We start from the raw sequence: 21,513 nt of genomic DNA, 5'->3' as shown, positions 1-21,513 counted from the left end.
GATGCATACATCTGTTTAACCATAATATAATCAACACCTAGAACATTTTCATTACCCTAAAATATTCTCTTTTCTTTTGCTGTCTCTTCCCTCTATTCCAGACTTAGGCAACTGTTGATCTCTGCTTGCTGTCACTTTAGATTACTTGTGCTTTTCTAAAAATTCCACGTAAATAAAGTCATACAGTATGTATGTGTCTTTTGTATCTAGCTTGCTTTCACTCAGCCTGGTGTGATTGATGTTCACCCAGGTTGTTAATTTATCAGTTTGTTCCTTTTTTGTTGCCAGATGGTGATCTAGTATATACTAATGGCTATAATCATAGTATATATTTTTACCGATTCTAGAGTGAACACTGTTGCCTCACTATTTTTACTAGTCTGTGGTGCTCAAGATAAATACAAGGAAGACAGGGACCAGTTCTAGTCACAGAATATTAGGATATTTTATTAATTAATTATACCAGTCACATCATGAGGATAAGTGATGGAAATCTCAAGCCTAGCTCTAACAAGTAAACTTTGCCTGAAGTTTATATTGGCTAGGCTGTTGTCTAACAGTGTATCATCTCTTCCAGTTTCCCCTTAACTGGTACTTTCTATACCAGGTTAGCTTATTTCCTTACATTTTACCTTGGCCATTTATAATCCTTAATAACCAGAATCATCATCATTTTCTTTTCTTGAGATTTTGTTATCTTGGTTGTAGCAGTGGTTCCCAAATGCTCCTGCTTGGACTGGAGCCTGGTCTATGATGAGATTTTTATCAGAAAAATAAAGACAAGGCAGCACATTATTTATAAAGCTGCAGTTTACATTCTGAAATTATTCCTACTCATTTTTTAATGTTAAGTGTCTTTTTTTGAAGTAAAAATATTGATAGATAAGGTTTTAAAAAATTAATTGCCCTCAGCAAAAGAAAACATTGGCAACTCTCTGTGATTCCTTAAAATTTTTTAAAAAGTTTACCTAAAAATTTAAAAATGTATGAAATATAAGGTACATATTTAAATATACATATTTTTATTTTCAACTGACATATAATAATTCTAGAACATACATTTATTTATTTTCCTTTTTGTTTGTTTTTATTTTTGTTTTGAGACAGGGTCTTGCTCTGTTGTCCAGGATGGAATGCAGTGGCATGATCTCAGCTCACTGTAATCTCTACCTCATGGGCTCAAGTGATCCTCCCACTTCAGCCTCCCGAGTAGCTGGGTCTATAGGTGCATGCCACCATGCCTGGCTAATTTTTTTGTATTTTTTTTTAGAGATGGGATTTTGCCACATTTCCCAGGCTGGTCTCAAACTCCTGGATTCAAGTGATCTGCCCACTTTGGCCTCCCAAAGTTCTGGGATTATGGGTGTCAGCCACCATGCCCAGCCATATATTTACTGTTTATGAAAAGTTTTACAAGTTCAAAAATCCAAAAGTCTGGAAAATTTTTAAAGACAACATATAAGTATGTAAAGCTTTTACTGCATATAAGAAAGTTAAGGCTGGGTGGTGGCTCATGCCTGTAATCTCAGCACTTTGGGAGGCCAAGGTGGGAGGATTGCTTAAGCCCAGGAATTTGAAACCAGCCTGGGCAGCCTACGGAGACCCTATCTCTACAAGTGAAAAAAAAAATGCTAGCTGGGCATAGTGGCTCGTGTGTCTGGTCCTAACTAACCAGGAGACTGAGGTAGGAGGATTGCTTGAGCCCAGGAGGTCGAAGCTGCCATGAGCAGGGATTGTGCCACTGTACTCCAGCCTGGGTGACAGAGTGAGACCCTGTCTCAAAAAAATGTTAAGCTCTTACTGGGGGAGAAGACAAAAAACAGAGGGTACTATTTAATTAGCTACCAGATTAATGCCAAAGAGGCAAGAATAATTTCACAGAGGAGTAGGCTTTTTCATGACGGGATTGGTGAAACCCTCTGATACTGCTACTGCTGGTTGGTGGTACACACCTTGAGCAAGGGTTTTGATTTTGGGGCTTTGAGTGGTAATCAGTATCCGTAATACTCTGCTTCCTCAGCAGGTTCCTTTGATCCCCTCCTGTGGGCTTGGTCTTACCCTTACACAGTTTCCTAAACTTTGGCGCACATTGGAATTGCCTGGGGAGATTTAAAAATTCTTCATGTCCAGGTCACATCCCACACCAATTATATAACAATGTCCAGGATTAAGAACCAGGCATCAGTATTCTTAAAAGATCCCAGGGGATTATATAGCATGCAGCAGTTTCAGAACCATTCCCCTGCTATTTAGCTCTATTATGATTTAGACAGATACACTTAAAGAAGCTGAGTTAGAAGCAAATGGTGTTGATAATTTTTTTGTGACAGGATTGGTGAAACCCTCTGAATGCCCACCAGTAATTCTGGAACAAAAAGAACTCCTGGAAGTGATGGATCAGTTAAGACGTTTGCCTTCAGGACTGGACTCTGTATTACAGAAAACTGTACCATGGGGAGTAGCATTTCATCATGCAGGTATTTCATATTTATAATCTGTTATTAAGAAACCTCCAAAATTCCTCATACTGTCTTAACTTTTATATTTGTGTACATTTATTTCTTGTTAAACACACTTAATATCCTTAGATTTCTTTTTAAGAAATTGTGTGGGCTGGGCGTGGTGGCTCACTCCTGTAATCCCAGCACTTTGGGAGGCCGAAGCAAGTGGATCACCTGAGATCAGGAGTTTAAGACCAGCCTGGCCAACATGGCGAAACCCCATCTCTACTAAAAATACAAAAATCAGCTGGGCGTTGTGGCACGCACCTGTAATTCCAGCTTCTCAGGAGGCTGAGGCAGGGAGAATTGCTTGAACCCAGGAGGCGGAGGTTACAGTGAGCCGAGATCGTGCCACTGTACTCCAACCTGGGTGACAGAGCGAAATTGTGTGATAGATTAAACAAGAGTAAAACGAACCTGTTTCAGTTTACTTATTTGTATATAGTAGTCTCCCCTTGTTCACTGAAGCTATGTTCCAAGACCCCCAGTGGATATCTGAAACCATAGATAGTACCAGCCCCACATATATGATGTTTTTTCATAGCATGTTAAAACTTTTAAATGCATTAGAAATGTGTGTGTGTGAGGGGGTATATATATATATATATATATATATATATATATATATATATATATATATGGTATATAGTAGTCCTTTGTGAGGAATATGTTCCAAGATCCTCAGTGGATGCCTGAAACCACAGATAGTACCAAACCCTCTATATACTATGTTCTTTCCTATATAGTCACATTATATAGTGCCGGTAGTGTATACAGCATGGATACACTGAATAAAGGGATAATTCATGTCCTGGGTGGTAGGACATGCAATTTAAAACTTATGAGTTGCTTATTTCTGGAATTTTCCTCTTTATATTTTTGACTTTGGGTAACTAAAACTATAGAAAGCAAAACCACAGATGGGGGAAAACTACTATATACACACACACAGAATTTACATTGTATGTAATTTATGATGCATACTAAAAAAGTGAACACCTGTGTACCCATCACTTAATTTTAAAACTAGAACCCCAGCCCTTTAAATTTTTAAATAAAATTGAAAATGAGCCAGCTAAATATATATTCTATACACTGTTTTTCATTTACTCATGTTTTTGTTCATCACATATTTATGTCAGAGGTATATCTGACCAATGTGATGCATAGGCCCTGAAGATATCTTGATGAATAAGGCATATCACTACCCACAAGGAGTTCATTGTTTAGAACAGTGGTTAGCAAGTTACAGTCTGCTGGTCAAGTCTAGCCTACCATCTGTTTTTGTAAATAAAGTTTTATTGGAACACAGTCATGCCCATTTGTTCTGTTGCTGCTTTCATGTCACAGTGGCAGGGTGGGATAGTTGCAGCGGAGACCTGCTGTTTTCCACAGGAACAGGAAAAGTTTGTGGACCCCTGGTCTAGAAAATAAGATAGAGGTATACTAGAGGCAGCAGATTCTACTCTTTTTTTGTTATTGTTGTTGTTGTTTTCTCGCTCTGTTGCCCAGGCTGGAGTGCAGTGATGTGATCTCAGCTCACTGCAAACTCTGCCTCCCAGGTTCAAGTGATTCTCCTGCCTCAGCCTCCTGATTAGCTGGGATTACAGGCACCCACCATCATGCACAGCTAATTTTTATATTTTTAGTAGAGGCAGGGTTTCACCATGTTGGCCAGGCTGGTCTCGAACTCCTGACCTCAAGCGATCCACCTGCCTCAGCCTCCCACAGTGCTGGGATTACAGACATGAGCCACCGTGCCCGGCCAGATTATGCTGTTAAAGAGATAGACTGTGATGACTCCTTTGTCAACAGTCATAACAATAGTTTCAAAAATCTTTAGAGGCTTGAAGCAGACTCTCAAATCCATTTGTAAGTGAACACATATAATATTTTCATTATATATCAATAAATATATAAAAACCTCCTTTTTTTAGGTCTTACTTTTGAGGAGAGGGATATCATTGAAGGAGCCTTTCGTCAAGGTCTCATTCGGGTCTTGGCGGCAACTTCTACTCTTTCTTCTGGGGTGAATTTACCTGCGCGTCGTGTGATTATTCGAACCCCTATTTTTGGTGGTCGACCTCTAGATATTCTTACTTATAAGCAGATGGTTGGTCGTGCTGGCAGGAAAGGAGTGGACACAGTAGGTAAGTGAGTTTGAATTTAATTGTAGCAGCATTGCTGAAGGACAGTGTCTACTTGAAATTTGACTAGTGTCTGGCAACCTGTTTCTCATCATGCTGTATTTCTTTATTATCCAATGCACTAGTGTCATCATTTTGGATTCACTTAATATTTATAGTGAGTATGAGTTATAATTTTCTTTTTTTTTTTTTTTGAGACAGAGTCTCGCTCTGTCGCCCAGGCTGCAGTGCAGTGGCACGATCTTGGCCCACTGCAAGCTCTGCCTTCCGGGTTCATGCCATTCTCCTGCCTCAGCCTCCCAAGTAGCTGGGACTACAGGCGCCTGCCACCATGCCCGGCTAATTTTTTTGTATTTTTAGTAGAGACGGGGTCTCACCATGTTAGCCAGGATGGTCTCGATCTCCTGGCCTCGTGATCCGCCTGCCTCGGCCTCCCAAAGTGCTGGGATTACAGGCTTGAGCCACCGCGCCCAGCATAATTTTCATATATATATATATATATATATATATATATATATATATATATATATATCATCAACTGTTGATTTTCTACAAATGTTGAATTCAGTTTTTCTTTCGTATTGTATACAATAAAATGATTTAGTATTATGTAAATCAAGATGACTTCTTATGACTTAGCTGGAAGATGATTTTTAATTTCTAGGTGTAGTCTACTCTTTAGCACTAATTAATTTTCACAGATGTTAGTTCAACTTAGGTGACTGGTCTCAGAAATCAGACAGGGATGCTGGGGTGCACCCTCACACTTTGGGAATAGGAACTTGACATCCCATCTTTTTTCTCGAAATTGGTGCTGGCTCTGAAAAAACACCTTTTCATTTTTTTTACCTTGTATCAGCAAGTTATGATTGTTTTTACCAGCAATCCAAACAAAAGTTTTGTCTTAAGCAGTAAGGAAGAGGTTTGTTTGAATTAAATGTCAAAACGGCAGCAAATTTTATTTCTAACGTGCTGTATCATTATATGTAACTAAATCATTATCAGCCATCTAACATTGAAGAACCTTGGGAGGAACATTCCCTGCCACTTTCTACTCTAGGACATAATTGTCATCTTTCTACTCTAGGACATAATTGACTCCAGTATTTTATTAGATATGTCAAAAAAAAAAAAAAAGGCAAACAGTTCTGTGGCTACTGAAGAGAAATTAGGAAATCCAGGAGAATAAGGAAAGTGGATGGGAAATGGATATTCTGGGCAGAGGAAGCTGGGTAGTACACTGAGGAAGTAACTTTTAGAATAAACTGACTTGTCACATGAAGTCCCCAAATATGTCAGTTCTCATTATTCATGGATTCCATATTTGAATTTTCCACCTTAACAGAATTTATTCAGAATCCCGAAATAATACCTCTGGGGCTTTTGTGGACATATGCAGATCTGCGAAAAATTTGAATCTTTCCAAGCACACTTTCCCTGCTGTGGTTGAACAAGCCAAAGCTCTGCGTTCTTGTTTCAGCTCTTATACTGTGAACAAGCTTCTTTTTAATGGGCTAGTTAGTGCCATATTTTTCACATTTTTGTGCTTTTAGTTGGTGATTTTGCTGTTTAACATGACCCCCAAGCAAAGTACTGAAATGGTATCTAATGTTCCCTAGTGCCTTAAGGCTGTGATGTGCCTTATGGAGAAAATATGTGATAAGTTTTCTTTAGGCATGAATTATAATGCTGTTGGCTGGAGCTCAATGTAAACAACTATGTACATTAAATAAGATGTCTTTAAACAGAAACATGCATAAAACAAGGTTTTGTATTGATGAAGTGATGAAAACGTTTTTACTAGAGGCTTGCAGGAACCTAATCATCTATTTTCCTTGGCAGCAAGGGTTCAGTATTCTGTGTTCGTGGCAGCTTTATAGAACATGACTACCACAAATACCAAAAATTGACCGTAATTTATTGGTATCTGGATTAGTTAGAATATAAATTCACTGCTGTAACAAAAACCAATACAATAAGTGTTTAACAAGATAGATGTTAATTTCTTTCTCATATAACAGTAAAATTCTATTCTAGGCCTTATATGATGTAATTGTAATTTAGGCCTTATATGATGGCTGTAGTGTGTTGGGGACCTAGTCTTCTATTTTGTTTTAACATTTTCAGCAATGTAGTTTCTATCCTCGGTATATGATGGCCAGTCCAGTCTCTGTCATCACATCTGCATTTCAGCCATCAGGAAGGGAAGATGAGGAAGCAAAGAGCATGCCCTGCCCTTTAAGGCCGCTGCTCAGAAGTTGCACATAGTATTTCTCTTCACATACAATGGGCCAGAACTTTCACATGATTACATTCCCCAACTATAAGAGAGGCTGGGAAATATAATCTTTAGCTTGGGTGGCCACGTGCTCCACTAATACTTAAGAAGATGTGCATGGCTATTGGAACAGCTTTCAGTCTCAGCACCAGTAATAAATGACCCATTTACAATCCCTGAAGGGCATTGGTCAGCCTTTCTTTTAAGCCCTGAAAATTTTGATGATTTAAAAAAAAAAACAAAACTTCCAATTTGTTGGATTTTTCCTACAGCTGACACCAGAGACGTTTATCCTGTTTCTCTCTTACTTTACCTACAGAATATGCAGATTACATGTATATGCTTAAAAAGAGTTGAGGGAAGAGAGTGAGATTCTTCCTTCCCATTCCTATTTGCCTACCTCTGTCCATCCCCAATTTTCAGTGGACTCACACCTCTGGGGAATGGAGTATAAGTCCATTTTACATAGATAATTGTCTCTCGGGACAGAGGGTCTTTTAGTTAATGTAGAAGATAAGGAGAAATAAGACAAGAAATAAGCTGAGATCTTATTTGCCTTGTTATGTTCTTAGCTTATATTTATTATGGGAAAGAACAATTGGAAGGTTAGTGCCCTGGGCTAATTATCAAGCCTTAAATCAGACAATTTTCAAACAGAACTAAAATATACTGTAATAAGTTCATTTCTGAGGTCTTAAAGACTTCCAAGCTTTTGATCTTGCATATCATTGTATTTCAGGATGTCATATGACTTGCTCATAACTTCAAGCTAATGAAGAATGTAGGAATATAGTGGTTTATATTCACTATGGAGACTTAAATACTTGGTCATGCTTTTTGTATCGTGTAGCATCATTGGAAATTCTGTGCATTTTATATTCCTGGACAGCACATGGTGTTTTATTTAGATGACACTTCAGTCTTTCCATAGACTACTTAGAAGCTTCTAGTATAGGATGATGGTGCTTGGTGCCAAAATAGCGATTTGCAAGTTCAGCAGTCAGTAATAAATTATTTGATTCTAAATAATTTCAACTTCCCTCTTGTGATGTGGATGAGTCCTCCCCAGACAGGTGGTTGCAGGAACCTGTACATATATACTGATGTTCATTTGGACATTTTATAAACCTTGCCCATTCAGGAAAAGGGCAGTTCATTTTGTTGAAGAATCAAAGCCCCGAAAGACCTTTAAACAGCCCAAAGTGGCTTGTTTATCTTGCTGCTAATGCTAGTTGATTCATTCTCTAGGTAATTTATATGTGTGTGTTTTCTTTCTTAAGCTGGGCTGTTTTGTAGCCATTGCAAGAGTCAGGTGTTATATTCATGTGATTTTTAAAAATTGGATATTGACAAATTATAATTGTATATATTTTTGAGGCACAGAGTGATGCTATCTGTATACAATGCAAAATGATGGAATTAAGCCAGTTAACATATCACCCCCAAATACTTATCATTTATTCTTCCTGTCTAACTGAAACATTGTACTCTTTGACCATCTTCTCATCCCTCCAACTCCCTAATCTCTCTCTCTTCTGCTTGATTGAGCCTGCTGCTAAAGCTTTGATTGCATTTTTCAGTTCACTCATTGTACTCTTCATCTCTAAGATTTCTCTTTCTTTTTTATTGTTTCTATTTCTTTGTCAAACTTCTTGTTTTGTTTGTATATTGTTTTCCAAATTTTATTTAATTTTTTATCCATATATCCTTGTAGTTCATTGGACTTTTTTAGGAGAATTATTCTGGATTCTTTCTCATTTCACAGATCTTCATTTCTTTAGGGTTCATTGTTGGAGCTTTGTTAGTTTCTTTTGAAGGTATCTTGGCTTCCTGGTTCTTTGTAATCTGTGTTCTTGTGTTGGTATCTGCACATTTGAGGAGACAGCTACCTCTTTGGCTTTTATAGGTGTTCTTTGGCAGGGATAGAACTTCACTTGTCTAGCCTTTGATTCTGAATAGGCCAACTGGCAGCAGCCCTGAGCAGGCAAAGCTTGCTTTGGATTCTGTAGATAGTTGGGCTGCTGCCTTTGCTCTGAGTTTGGGTGGGACTGCTGGCTGGGCTCTGCTATCAGGTGAACCCACAAGCTGAGCTCTGCAGTCAGGCAGAGTTGCTGGTTTGGCACTGCAATCACCTCTCAGCTGGGCCCCAGAGTGTATTCCTTGGCCAGATGGTACCCCTATTTGAGATCTGTACTTGGACAGTGTTGCAGGCTGGGCCTCGAGGTTAGGTGGAGTTGCTATTCTGGACCAGTGGGCCAGCTGCTATGCTCAGTGGAAATGCATGATTGAGCATGGTGGCTCATGCCTGTAATCCCAGTGACTTGGGAGGCTGAGATGGAAGGATCGCTTGAGCCCAGGAGTTTCAGGCTTCGGTGAGTTATGATCATGCCACTGCACTCCTATGTGAGTGACAGAGATCCCACCTCTAAAAATAAAATAAAAAAAATGCATATCTGAGGTTTGCCTCCCTGCCTAGGTGGGGACTTGGAGTGGGCTTTGAGACTGAACTGAGGGCTGTTTAAACTTCCACCCTTGGCAGAACTAGTCCCTGCACTTTGCAAAAATACAGTATGATAGGCATCTTCCACCTGGGGCAGGTCCTTGAGGCTGAGCTTGAGCACTGTTTAAAATCCCAGGTTTGGCAGAACTAGCCCCTGCTTCTTTCCAAAATGCACTGTGATGGTCATCTCCTTTCCTGGGCAGGGTCCTCATGAGCTTTGATGCTGGGCCTGGAGGCTGGCCATCTAAAGATTCAAGCCAGGTAGAATTTCCTACCACTTCTAGAAGTGATCAGTTTGGCTTTGTCCTGGGCTACACTGTTTAGCTGTTAGCTGGTACCTCTGATTGGGCACCACCACTGGCAGGTACACAGAGCTACCACCAAGATCTGCATGCTGGTTGCCGTGAGCTCTACCTCCTTGCTTTGTTTCTGCCTGACCCCAGGTGATCTAGCCGTGCTGTTACCCAGCATGTTCTCTGTGAGGCGAGACTGGAGTTGGCTTCTTGGGAAGCCTCTTGGAATGCTAGGGAAGCTCTATGTTCTCTGGTTTTCTTCTCCCACTGTAGAAGCCATGAGCCCTGGGGATTCCTTTCTGTGTGATACTATGCTGACTTAGGGGAGTGGAAGGGGTGATGAGGTTAAAGTGAGACAGTTTCTCTTACTATATCTTGCAATTTTTATGTAGTTTTGTGGTCCATGCATAAGTTTCAGACTTATTCCCAAGTTTTGGGGTTTTTTTTTTTTTTTTTTTGGTTATTGTTGTTGTTGTTGTTGTTGTTTTTAATACACGGAATTTTGCTCTTGTTGCCCAGGCTGGAGGGCGATGGCGCAATCTTGGTTCACTGCAACCTCCACCTCCTGGGCTCAAGCGATTCTCTTGCCTCAGCCTCCCAAGTAGCTGGAATTATAGGAATGTGCCATCATGCCTGGCTAATTTTGTATTTTTAGTAGAGATGGGGTTTCACCATGTTGGTTAGGCTAGTCTTGAACTCCTGACCTCAGGTGATCCGTCCACCTTGGCCTCCCACAGTGCTGGAATTACAGGCATGAGCCACCATGCCTGGCCTCTTTTTTTTTTTTTTTTGAGATGGAGTTTCACTCTTGTTGCCCAGGCTGGAGTGCAGTGGCACAATCTCGGCTCACTGCAACTTCCACCTCCAGGGCTCAAGCGATTCTCCTGCCTCAGCCTCCCAAGTAGCTGAGATTACAGGAATGTGCCATCATGCCTGGCTAATTTTGTATTTCTAGTAGAGACGGGGTTTCACCATGTTGGTTAGGCTGGTCTCGAACTCCTGACCTAAGTGAGCCACACTCCTTGGCCTCCCAAAATGCTGGGATTACAGGCGTAAGCCACTGGGCCTGGCAGTTTTGGGGTTTTCACAAAGGTGTTCTTGTCTGCAGATAGAAGCTAGTTGAAGCTTCTGGGGAGGGGGGTAGTAAAGCCTCCTAAACCACCATCTTGCTGACATCTTGTTTTCCTTTTTTTTTTTTTTTTTTTTTGTGATGGAGTCTCTCTCTGTTGCCAGGCTGGAGTGCAGTGGCGTGATCTCGGCTCACTGCAACCTCTGCCTCCTGGGTTCAAGCGATTCTCGTGCCTCAGCCTCCTGAGTAGCTGGGACTACAGGTGCGTGCCACCATGCCCAGCTAATTTTTGTATTTTTAGTAGAGGCGGGGTTTTACCATGTTGGCCAGGCTGGTCTCCATCTCTTGACCTCGCGATCTGCCCTCCTCGGCCTCCCAAAGTGCTGGGATTACAGGTGTGAGCCACCGCGCCTGGCTGTTTTGCTTTTTTAATGGTGCCTATCTTTATAATCATTTCTGGGATAAACAGCCATTGATAATCAAGTTTATAATCCCTTCACTTTATCCTATCTTGATTCTCAGTTTGGCAATTGGGAAGGATAATCTGTACCTTCTCTTTGCCTCGGGTGGTAAGGATATTCCAGCACTGTGCCAGTTTTATCTAAAAAAAAAAAGTATTCTTCATTTGTCTTTTTGAACCTCTTACCTGCTTTCTTTCCCACAGTATTGGATTCATTTTTGAAGAAAAATTATGATTCTCTCTAGTCATAATTGTTGCAATAATAGTTTGTATTTGTTCAAATTGTATAGTTGTATATGGCTTTAACATATAAGTGCTTTCATGTATTTTTGTTCATTTGGTTCTCACAATAAAGCATTTAAATTAGTAAATGTTGTAATATAAATTTTGGGTATCTACAAGTATTTTTGAATTTATTTTATCATATAACTGGTAACAATTTACATTTGCATTTTACTTTATAGGTTTGAAAGTACCTCTATTAATTACTTCATTATTCAATAATAATGGTTAATCCTGTAGGGGAAGAAGAAGACTTTTCCTCTACTTTCTTAGGTTCTGCAGTTGGGACCTGCTAATTAAATTGACAGATTAACAGGAGAAAAGGCATATAAACTTTATTTGATGCTAATATTTTAATTTTTATGTACATGGAAGCCTTTATAGAAAAGGATTGAAGACCTGAGAAACTGTTTAACCTGGGGTCTTATATAACATTTTAACAACGGGCAGTAAATTGTGGAGAAGCAACAAGAAAAAGGAAAAGGTATCTGGGCTTCTAGGGGCAACAAATTGTGAGAAGGTAAGTATATGGGGGAAACTAATGGAAGATAGAAGTTATTTTAGTAGGTAGAGTTTGTTTGTGCAGACCCATCTCAGTGCTGACCTGTCTCCAGTGATAAGGGTTGTTGTCCTGTATGGGAGAGGGAATGGAAAACATCATCACAAAGGGAAAAATTTATTCTTGCTTTTAGGCAGATAGGGAGAGGACAAAGAGTTCTTTCTGTGTTTGCTGCTTCCCAATGGCCTTCAGCTCAAAATAATCCTTATGCTGAAGTGGCATATTTTGGAGTAGCATATTCTGATGCCCTTCTGTCCAAAGTTCAAAAAATAGCCATAATTTTATTACCATAACAACCACTATCATCTCTTGTCTGCTTTTAAGCAAAGTAAGGCAACTTAAAATCTCTTTAGCAGATATCTTATGGAACTATATTGGGATTTTGCAAATGTGTATCTTTTGGTTATAGGCGAGAGTATCTTAATTTGTAAGAACTCTGAGAAATCAAAAGGCATAGCTCTCCTTCAGGGTTCTCTAAAGCCTGTTCGCAGCTGTCTGCAAAGACGAGAAGGAGAAGAAGTAACTGCCAGCATGATACGAGCTATTCTGGAGGTAAGAGAGAATTTACTAAATTACCATTTGCTCTTTTATGCCTAAATTAGTAAAATGTTAGTATATGAAAATCTTAGCTTTATTTATTTATTTTTTTAATTTATTTTTGAGACAGAGTCTCACTCTGTTACCCAGGCCGGAGTACAATGGCATGATCTCAGCTCACTGCAACCTCCGCCTCCCGGGTTCAAGCAATTCTCCTGCCCCAGCCTCCCGAGTAGCTGGGATTACAGGCACACACCATCATCCCTGGCTAATTTTTGTACTTTTAATAGAGATGGGATTTCACCATTTTGGCCAGGCTGGTCTTGAACCAGCCTTCAGGTGATCTGCCTGCCTTGGCCTCCCAAAGTGCTGGGATTACAGGTGTTAGCCACTGTGCCCGGTGCTTTATGTTTTTTTTGTTTTGTTTTTGAGATGGAGTCTCGCTGTGTTATCCAAAATTTCAGATGAATTTAATGATTCATTTCTTTTTCTTTCTTTTTTTTTTTTTTTTTTTGAGATGAAGTCTCACTCTGTTGCCAGGCTGGAGTGCAGTGGTGCAATCTCAGCTCACTGCAACCTCTGGCTCCTGGGTTCAAGGAATTCTCGTGCCTCAGCCTCCTGAGTAGCTGGGACTGCCACCACACCCAGTTAATTTTTTTTTTTTTTTTTTTTTTTTTTTTTTTTTTGGAGACGGAGTCTCGCTCTGTCACCCAGGCTGGAGTGCAGTGGCGCAATCTCGGCTCACTGCAAACTCCGCCTCCTGACTTCACACCATTCTCCTGCCTCAGCCTCCCGAGTAGTTGGGACTACAGGCGCCCACCACCACGCCTGGCTTATTTTTGTATTTTCAGTAGAGATGGGGTTTCACCGTGTTAGCCAGGAAGGTTTCGATCTCCTGACCTCGTGATCCGCCTGCCTCGGCCTCCCAGAGTGCTGGGATTACAGGCGTGAGCCACCGCGCCCGGCTCACCCAGTTAATTTTTGTATTTTCAGTAGAGACGGAGTTTCACTGTGTTGGCCAGGATGGTCTTGATCTCCTGACCTCGTGATCTGCCCGCCTTGGCATCCCAAAGTGCTGGGATTACAGGCGTGAGCCACCATGCCTGGCCCACTTATTTTTCTTTTTAAGAAAATATTTTATCTACTTTAAGGAGAACTTTTCTGTTGTCATTAGGTGTTACCAACAGTTACAGTGAGTGGTGATGGGAAAGTAAATAAAGAATCTCTACATTAAGATTCTAAGAACATTTAAAAAAATGAGAATGAAATAGCTTGCTTTATTTTATATTCAGAGGGCTTGCATGTTTTATTTATTTATTTATTTAATTGTTTTTTTGAGACGGAGTCTCGCTCTGTCGCCCAGGCTGGAGTGCAGTGGCGTGATCTTGGCTCACCGCAAGCTTCGCCTCTTGGGTTCATGCCATTCTCCTGCCTCAGCCTCCCAAGTAGCTGGGACTACAGGCACCTGCCACCAGCCTGGCTAATTTTTTGTATTTTTAGTAGAGACGGGGTTTCACCGTGTTAACCAGGATGGTCTCCATCTCCAGACGTCGTGATCCGCCCGCCTCGGACTCCCAAAGTGCTGGGATTACAGGCATGAGCCACCGCGCCTGGTGGCTTGCATGTTTTCTTAAAAAGCTACAGAAATTTCCAAATATCTTCTTTCAGATAATAGTTGGTGGAGTGGCAAGTACATCACAAGATATGCATACTTATGCTGCCTGCACATTTTTGGCTGCAAGTATGAAAGAAGGGAAGCAAGGAATTCAGAGAAATCAAGAGTCTGTTCAGCTTGGAGCGATTGAGGCCTGTGTGATGTGGCTACTAGAAAATGAATTCATCCAGAGTACAGAAGCCAGTGATGGAACAGAAGGTAAGTGTGACTTCTCAGTTGCAATTTACTCACTTTTTCTTCTTTAGTGAGGGTGTATGACTGCTCAGTGAATGGAAATTGTCTTTTCATGTAGTATAAAAGGAATTTGATTTTTTGAGCAGCGTATCAACTCATTTTTAGTAAATCAGTATTGTATTTAGCAACTTCAGACCATTATTATAGAGCCTGCTCATACATTTTCATGTGCTGGATAAGGTACTATTTGTAAAATTTATCAGCCGGGAGGGTTAGCATGGAATACAGAAAGATAGTATTTTGTTTTATTTTATTTTGAATGTTTGTTCCTCTGTTTCCTCACCCTAACCCTAAACCAGGAAAGGTGTATCATCCAACACATCTTGGTTCGGCCACTCTTTCTTCTTCACTTTCTCCAGCCGATACTTTAGATATTTTTGCTGACCTGCAAAGAGCAATGAAGGGCTTTGTTTTAGAGAATGATCTTCATATTCTCTATCTGGTAAGTTCTGTTTTAACAATTATGTTTGTGAAAATAGGGAGAAAAAAATAGATATATAATCCTGAACATCAAAGATACCCTAACAGAACATCTCGTCTGTTTTCCATGCCTAGGTTAGTACTGGTGGGAATAGAGAAGAGGTAAGAAGATAATTGTTTTAAAGTAATAATCTAAATGTTCTAGTTACCTTTAAATTTATTTTCTCCAACCTCCTTCCAAAAAAGATTTGAGTTGTTTTATAAAAAATATATATTTTTACAACGTATAAAAGAACAGCAAAGAAAAATGGGATATCAGAAAATTAAAGATCGGATCATGATGTAAAACTCAAGCAAAGGTCAGTACACAAACATGCATGCCATTAAGTCATGTCCAATGCTGTTGTCAACTTTGATTCTGGGTTTTCTAGCAACTAAAAGAAAGAGGAAAGCTTGATTAGTGTTAATATTCATAAGATAAAAAACAAAACAAGTTTAGGAAAAACATTGCATTTCCCTGCCTAAGAGAAATTTAGTCCTAAAAGGATACTTTGGAACTTAACATTGTTTGATAAAAATCTCTATAATAAATGCAATAAGGAATTTTAACAGTTTGTTTATATTAGACAATGTTCTGTGAATATTATTTTGTATAACAAAGATATTAATAAGAATTGGATAGTGTTTAAGGTCATATTCTCTGGCAAGAACCTGATCAGAAATAATTAATTTTGTCAGTTAAGAGCAGATGCATGCATTTTGATAAGCAAGTGATAAGGGGAGGTGAGTAAAATTGAAATTCTCATTAGAATGAAGGGGGCTTATCAGGAAATGTGTTCCAATAAAAATCGCTATGTAGTGAGCAGAGGGGAAATGTCTAGACAGTGCCAATTTTCTTTTATTACAAACTCGCATAATACATGGGTGATAATAGGCTCAAAGGTCTGTGCCCAAGAATGTGGCTGGGAGGAATCTCAAAGCAGGTTTCACCGGTCATCTATCATGGCCTTAAAAATAAGTCATTTATTATACAGTGGCTAAGATTGTGGGCTCTAGGATCAGACTGCCTTAGTTCAACTTTTGGCCTCATCACTTAGTAATCATACAACCTTGGGTAAGTAACCTCTCTTACGATTCCATTTCCTCATTTGTAAAATGGAGATAATAATACCCACCTCAGGGCTGATAGTCTTTGATGAATGTTTGGTATCTGAATAAATGTTTAATAACATCTATTATTTCTAGTAAATTCTCCCATAAACATTATGTAAGTCATTTGCCAAATTACCTAACTACTCCTACTCCTGTTCCCTCTCTAAAACGTGAAGACTGTTGGCAGTGTTAGTATGCTGAATGCTTGTGGTTAGTGGTCTTGTATACTTCTCTCACCATTCAAGTTGTATGCCCTTCAAGAGTTAGTTGTGTTCCCAAACTCGTTCATGTCAGTTTGCTTCTGAGAAAATTAGGCTGAGGCAGAAGGATCACTTGAGTCCAGGAATTTGAGACCAGCATGGGAAACAGAGCAAGAATCTGTCGCTACCAAACAAAAAAAAAAAAAAAAAAAATTGTGTGTGGTGGTGCATGCCGGTAATCCCAGCTACTTGGAAGGCTGAGACAGAAGAATCACTTGAGCCCAGGAGTTCTAGGTTATAGTGAGCTATGATTGTGCCACCATGCTCCAGCCTTGGTGACAGCAAGAGACCTCGTGTCTTAAAAACAAGCAAAAAAATATAAGTGAGATAACTGAAAGCTCTGAGAAAAAGTTATAGGAATTTAGACAGGGAAGAAACTAAAAGGACACTGCTCAAAGTTTATTTTGCAGTTATCTTTAATTTTTATTTATTTATTTATTTATTGAGTAGAGTCTCACTCTGTTGCCCAGGCTGGAGTGCAGTGGCACAGTCTTGGCTCATTGCAACCTCTGCCTCCCAGGTTCAAGCAATTCTTGTGCCTTAGCCTCCTGAGTAGCTGGGACTACAGGTGCATGCCACCACACCTGGCTAATTTTTGTATTTTTAGTAGTGACAGAGTTTTACCATGTTGGCCAGGCTGGTCTTGAAGTCCTGACCTCAAGTGATCCACCCTCCTCGGCCTCCCAAAGTGCTGGGATTACAGGTGTGAGCCATTGCACCCGGCCAATGATTATCTTTAATATCTAACTTCACATTACAAAACAGAAACTGGATTTCTTAGACAATGTATTGTGGTTATGGTTTAAGAAAGCCATGGTAAATTCTAATCAACAGACTCATGCTCAAAAGGCCTTGACCCCTAGCTTAAAGCATTGGCAATTAAAATACATTTATGTTTTAAGTTAGACAAAACATTTAGTGTTTGCATGTACTATTTTATATTTTGAATATATAAAACATTTCTGTGATTCAAAAGTCAGAACTATATAAACAGGAATAGTCAGAGAAGTCTGACTCCTATATCCATCCCTTCCATGCCTTTTCCACCTACCTTTCATAGATGACTGTTTTCATTCATTTTTTAATGTATCTCTTCTCTTTTTTAATTTTACAGAAATTATCAGACATACATATTCTTCACCTTTTTTATACAGAGGGTAGCATGCTGTATACATTATACCTTTTTTTTTCTTAACAGTGTATCTTGGAAATCACTTCATATCAATTCATTTTTTATTCTTTTTTAAAACTCTATAATTCTGTCATGTAGGTGGATGTGCCGTTGTTTATTCTGTCAGTTCCCTATTGATGGACATTTGGATCATTTTCAATATTTTGTTGTGGCAAATTATGCTTCAGTAAGTAACATGGTACACACAGTGTTTAGTTTTTATGGAGGTGTATCTTTAGGAAAGACTGAAATGTAAAACCATAAGTGATTTTGGTAAAATGTAAAACCAAAGAGTGAAATGTAAAACCATAAGTGATTTTGGTTTTGCAAAGTTGACCTCTGTAGAGTTTGTATCACTTTCCTGTTTTACCAGAGATATATTAGAGTTGTTGTTTTTTCACAGCTTCACAAGTAGAGAGTATATGGTCAAACTTTTGTATTTTTGAGTGTAGTTTTAGTTTACATTTTTTTACATTATGAGTAAATTTGAACATTTTCCCCATTTATATAAAATGTCCAGAATGGCAGTCTATAGAAACAAAAAGTACATTTAGTGCATTAGTAGTTACCCAGGGCTGGGGGAATGGAGGAGGTTGGATGAAAATGGAGAGTGATTGCTAATGGGTACAGGGCTCCCCACCTCCCTCCCCAGTGAATTGTCCATGTCTTTTGCTCATTGTTCTGTTGTGTGTGTGTTTTTTTGTTTTTGTTTTTGTTCTGTTTTGTTTTTAGTTTTAAAGGTTTTTTTATATATTAGGGAGATTGGTGCTTTGTGGTATAAGTAGAAGGATTTTCCTCTTGATTTTTCACTTGTCTTTTGACTTTGCTTATTGTATGTTTTGTCTAGTAGTTGAATATATGGACTTTTGAATTAGTGAGAAATTTTTTTTTGCTCTGAAATTATTAAGGAATTCACCCACATTTTCTTCAAGTAATTGTATAGTTGTGATCCCCCTATTTTTTTTTTTTTTTTTGAGATGGAGTTTCGCTCTTGTCGCCCAGGCTGGAGTGCAATGGTGCAATCTCGGCTCACTGCAACCTCCGCCTCCTGGGTTCAAGCGATTCTCCTGCCTCAGCCTCCTGAGTAGCTGGGATTACAGACATGCGCCATCACACCTGGCTAATTTTGTATTTTTTTTTTTTTTTTTTAGTAGAGATGGGGTTTCTCCATATTGGTCAGGCTGGTCTTGAACTTCCAACCTCAGGTGATCCACCTGCCTTGGCCTCCCAAAGTGCTGGGATTACAGGCATGAGCCACTGTGCCTGGCCTGCCCCTATTTTGAGCTCTGCTTCATTTGGAGTGTATTCTAGTACATGGTTCTTCAGTTTCATGTTTTTTTCATAATGGCTATCTGTAATCTCAGCATCATTTATTAAAAAATTCATTTATACAATGACTCAAGATGGCAACTTTTATCTTCTGTATTTCCATTTGTATTTGGGTACATTTCTAATTCCATTTGTCATTGTGTATATTCCTGTTTCACTTGTTAGTCTGACAAAAGACCAGTTTGACTGATTTTTGTGCCAGTGCCTCTGTTTTAATTAAAAACTTTCTGGTAGGGCAAGTTTCCCTTCATTGCTCTGCTTTTCAGTGTTCATAGCTATTCTTTTTGGCTTACTGTATTAGTCCATTCTCACACTGCTATAAAGAAATTATGGAGACTGGGATATTTATAAAGAAAAGGGGTTTAATTGGCTCATGATTCTGCAGGCTGTACAGGAAGCACAGTGGCTTCTGCTTCTGGGGAGGCCTCAGAAAGCTTCCAATCATGGCAGAAAGTGAAGGGGAAGCAGGCACATCTTATATGGCCAGAGCAAGAGGAAGAGAGTGAGAGAGAGGCGGGAAGTGCCACTTACTTTTAAACAACCAGATCTCACGAGAACTCACCATTACAACGACAGCACCAAGTGGGGTGGTGTTAAACCATAAGAAACGGTCTTCATGATCCAATCACCTGCCACCAGGCACTATCTCCAGCATTGGAGATTATATTTCAACATGAAATTTGGTGGGGACACATATCTATACTATATAAATCTACACTTGGGCCCCTAAATCTCATGACCTTCTCACATTCCAAAATACAATCATCCCTTCCCAACAGTCCCCCGGAGTCTTAACTCATTGCATCATTAACTCAGAAGTCCAAAGTCTCATCTGAGGGAAGGCTACTGCTTTCCACTGATGAGCCTGTGAAATAAAAAAACTAAGTTAGTTACTCCCAAGATGCAATGGGGTTACAGGCATTGGATAAATACTTCCATTCCAAAAGGGAGTATCTGACTTGGTTAGGTTGTATAATCCTTTTTATGTTGCTGGATTTGGTTTGCTGGTATTTTATTGCTAGTATTTTATTTGGTTTGCTAGTATTTTTGTCATAAGATACATTGACCTGTAGTTCTGTTTTCTCGTGATGTCTTTGTGTGGTTTTGGAGTAACACTAACTGCACAGTATGATTTAGGATATATTTCTTCCTCTTCTGTTTCTTTTGAAGAATTTGTTAAAGATTGCTATTAATTGTTATTTAAATGTTTAGTAGATTTCACCAGTCAAACCACTTGGGCCTGGGCTTTACTTTGGAGTAAATGTTTTGATGATGAATTTAATCTTTTTACTTTTTATAACTATTCAGAGTTTCGATTTTTTCTTCAATCGGTTTTGGTAGTTTGTGTATTTCCAGAAAATAGTCCACGTAGATTATCTAATTTGTTGGCATTTACTTGTTCATAGTATTCCCTTATAATCCTTTTTATTTATGTGAGGATGGTGGGGGTGGTTCCTCTTTCATTCCTGATTTTAGTAATTTGAATCTTCCTGCATCATTTCTTGATCAGTCCAGCTAAATATTTTTCAATTTTGTTTGCTTTTCATTCTTTCAGCGGATCATCTGAGGTCAGGTGTTCGAGACCAGCCTGGCCAACATGATGAAACCCTGTCTGTACTAAAAATACAAAATTACAAAATACAAAAATTAGCTGGGCATGGTGGCACTCGCCTGTAATCCCAGCTACTCAGGAGGCTGAGGCAGAAGAATCACCTGAACCTGGGAGGCAGAGGTTGCAGTGAGCCGAGATTATGCCACTGCACTCCAGCCTGGGTGACAGAGTGAGACTCCATCTCAAAAAAAAATTTTTCTGTACTGAACTTACAGTTTATTTTGTCATTATTCCCTAAACAATACAGTATATCAGCTATTGACGTAGTATTTATGTGGTATTAGGTATTATAATTACGCTAGATGATTACTCTGTATATGGCAGGATGTGCATAGGTTATATACAGACACTATCATTTTATATCAGAGACTTGAGCATCCATGGATTTTGTTATCTGAAGGAGGTCCTGGAACCAATCCCCCACAGATAACAAGAGACAGCTATACATTTTGCTATGGTTTGGTGGAGTTCTATAGATGTCTCTTAGGTCTAATTGACTTAGAATGTTATTTTAGTCTTCTATTTCCTTTTGATTTTCTTAGTAGTTCTATTCATTGTTGAAAGTCGGGTATTGAAGTTTTCAACTACAGTCGGTATTCTCAGGGAATTTGTTCCCCTGTACCTCTTTTACTGCTCTTTTTTGAATGAAGGGAATATATTCTAGTATAGTCATTATTGCTTAAGGACAGTGATACATTCTGAGAATTGCATCTTTAGGTAATTTCATTGTTGTGTGAATATTACAGAGTGTGCTTACACAAATGTAGATGGTATAGCCTGCTACACATCTAGGATATATGGTATAACCTTACTACTTCTAGGCTACAAACTTGTTTGGCATGTTACTCCACTGAGTACTGTAGGCAGTTGTAATACAATGGTAAGTATTTGTGTATCTAGACATTTCTAAACATAGAAAAGGTAATGCAACATGCTAGATATTTGATGACTATGATGTCACTAGGCAATATTAATTTTTCAGCTCCATTATAATCTTATGGGACTACTGTCATAAATGCAGTTTGTCATTGACC

At 39.2% G+C, this 21,513-nt stretch overlaps 1 protein-coding gene across 20 annotated transcripts in view; it reads left to right on the top strand.

The window, feature by feature from the left end:
* POLQ (DNA polymerase theta) overlaps nt 1-21,513 on the top strand; it is a 113,125-nt gene that overhangs the window by 20,372 nt on the left and 71,240 nt on the right. For 14 of the 20 annotated variants that reach the window (XR_010155306.1, XR_010155308.1, XR_010155307.1 and 11 more), the window contains 6 exons: nt 2,331-2,477; nt 4,439-4,651; nt 12,499-12,641; nt 14,295-14,499; nt 14,835-14,977; nt 15,091-15,117. Coding sequence is in view for 13 of the 20 variants with exons in the window: in XM_063806145.1 (XP_063662215.1) it covers nt 2,331-2,477; nt 4,439-4,651; nt 12,499-12,641; nt 14,295-14,499; nt 14,835-14,977; nt 15,091-15,117 (878 nt within the window). In the remaining 7 variants the exon portion in view is untranslated. The remainder of the gene's footprint in view (nt 1-2,330; nt 2,478-4,438; nt 4,652-12,498; nt 12,642-14,294; nt 14,500-14,834; nt 14,978-15,090; nt 15,118-21,513) is intronic. The other 6 variants (XR_010155309.1, XM_001165150.7, XM_009446252.4 and 3 more) reach the window with 1 other exon arrangement.

The sequence above is a fragment of the Pan troglodytes genome, chromosome 2 (genome assembly GCF_028858775.2).
Source record: "Pan troglodytes isolate AG18354 chromosome 2, NHGRI_mPanTro3-v2.0_pri, whole genome shotgun sequence".
Lineage (NCBI taxonomy): Eukaryota > Metazoa > Chordata > Mammalia > Primates > Hominidae > Pan > Pan troglodytes.
This window is presented reverse-complemented; position numbering and strand designations above follow the sequence as displayed.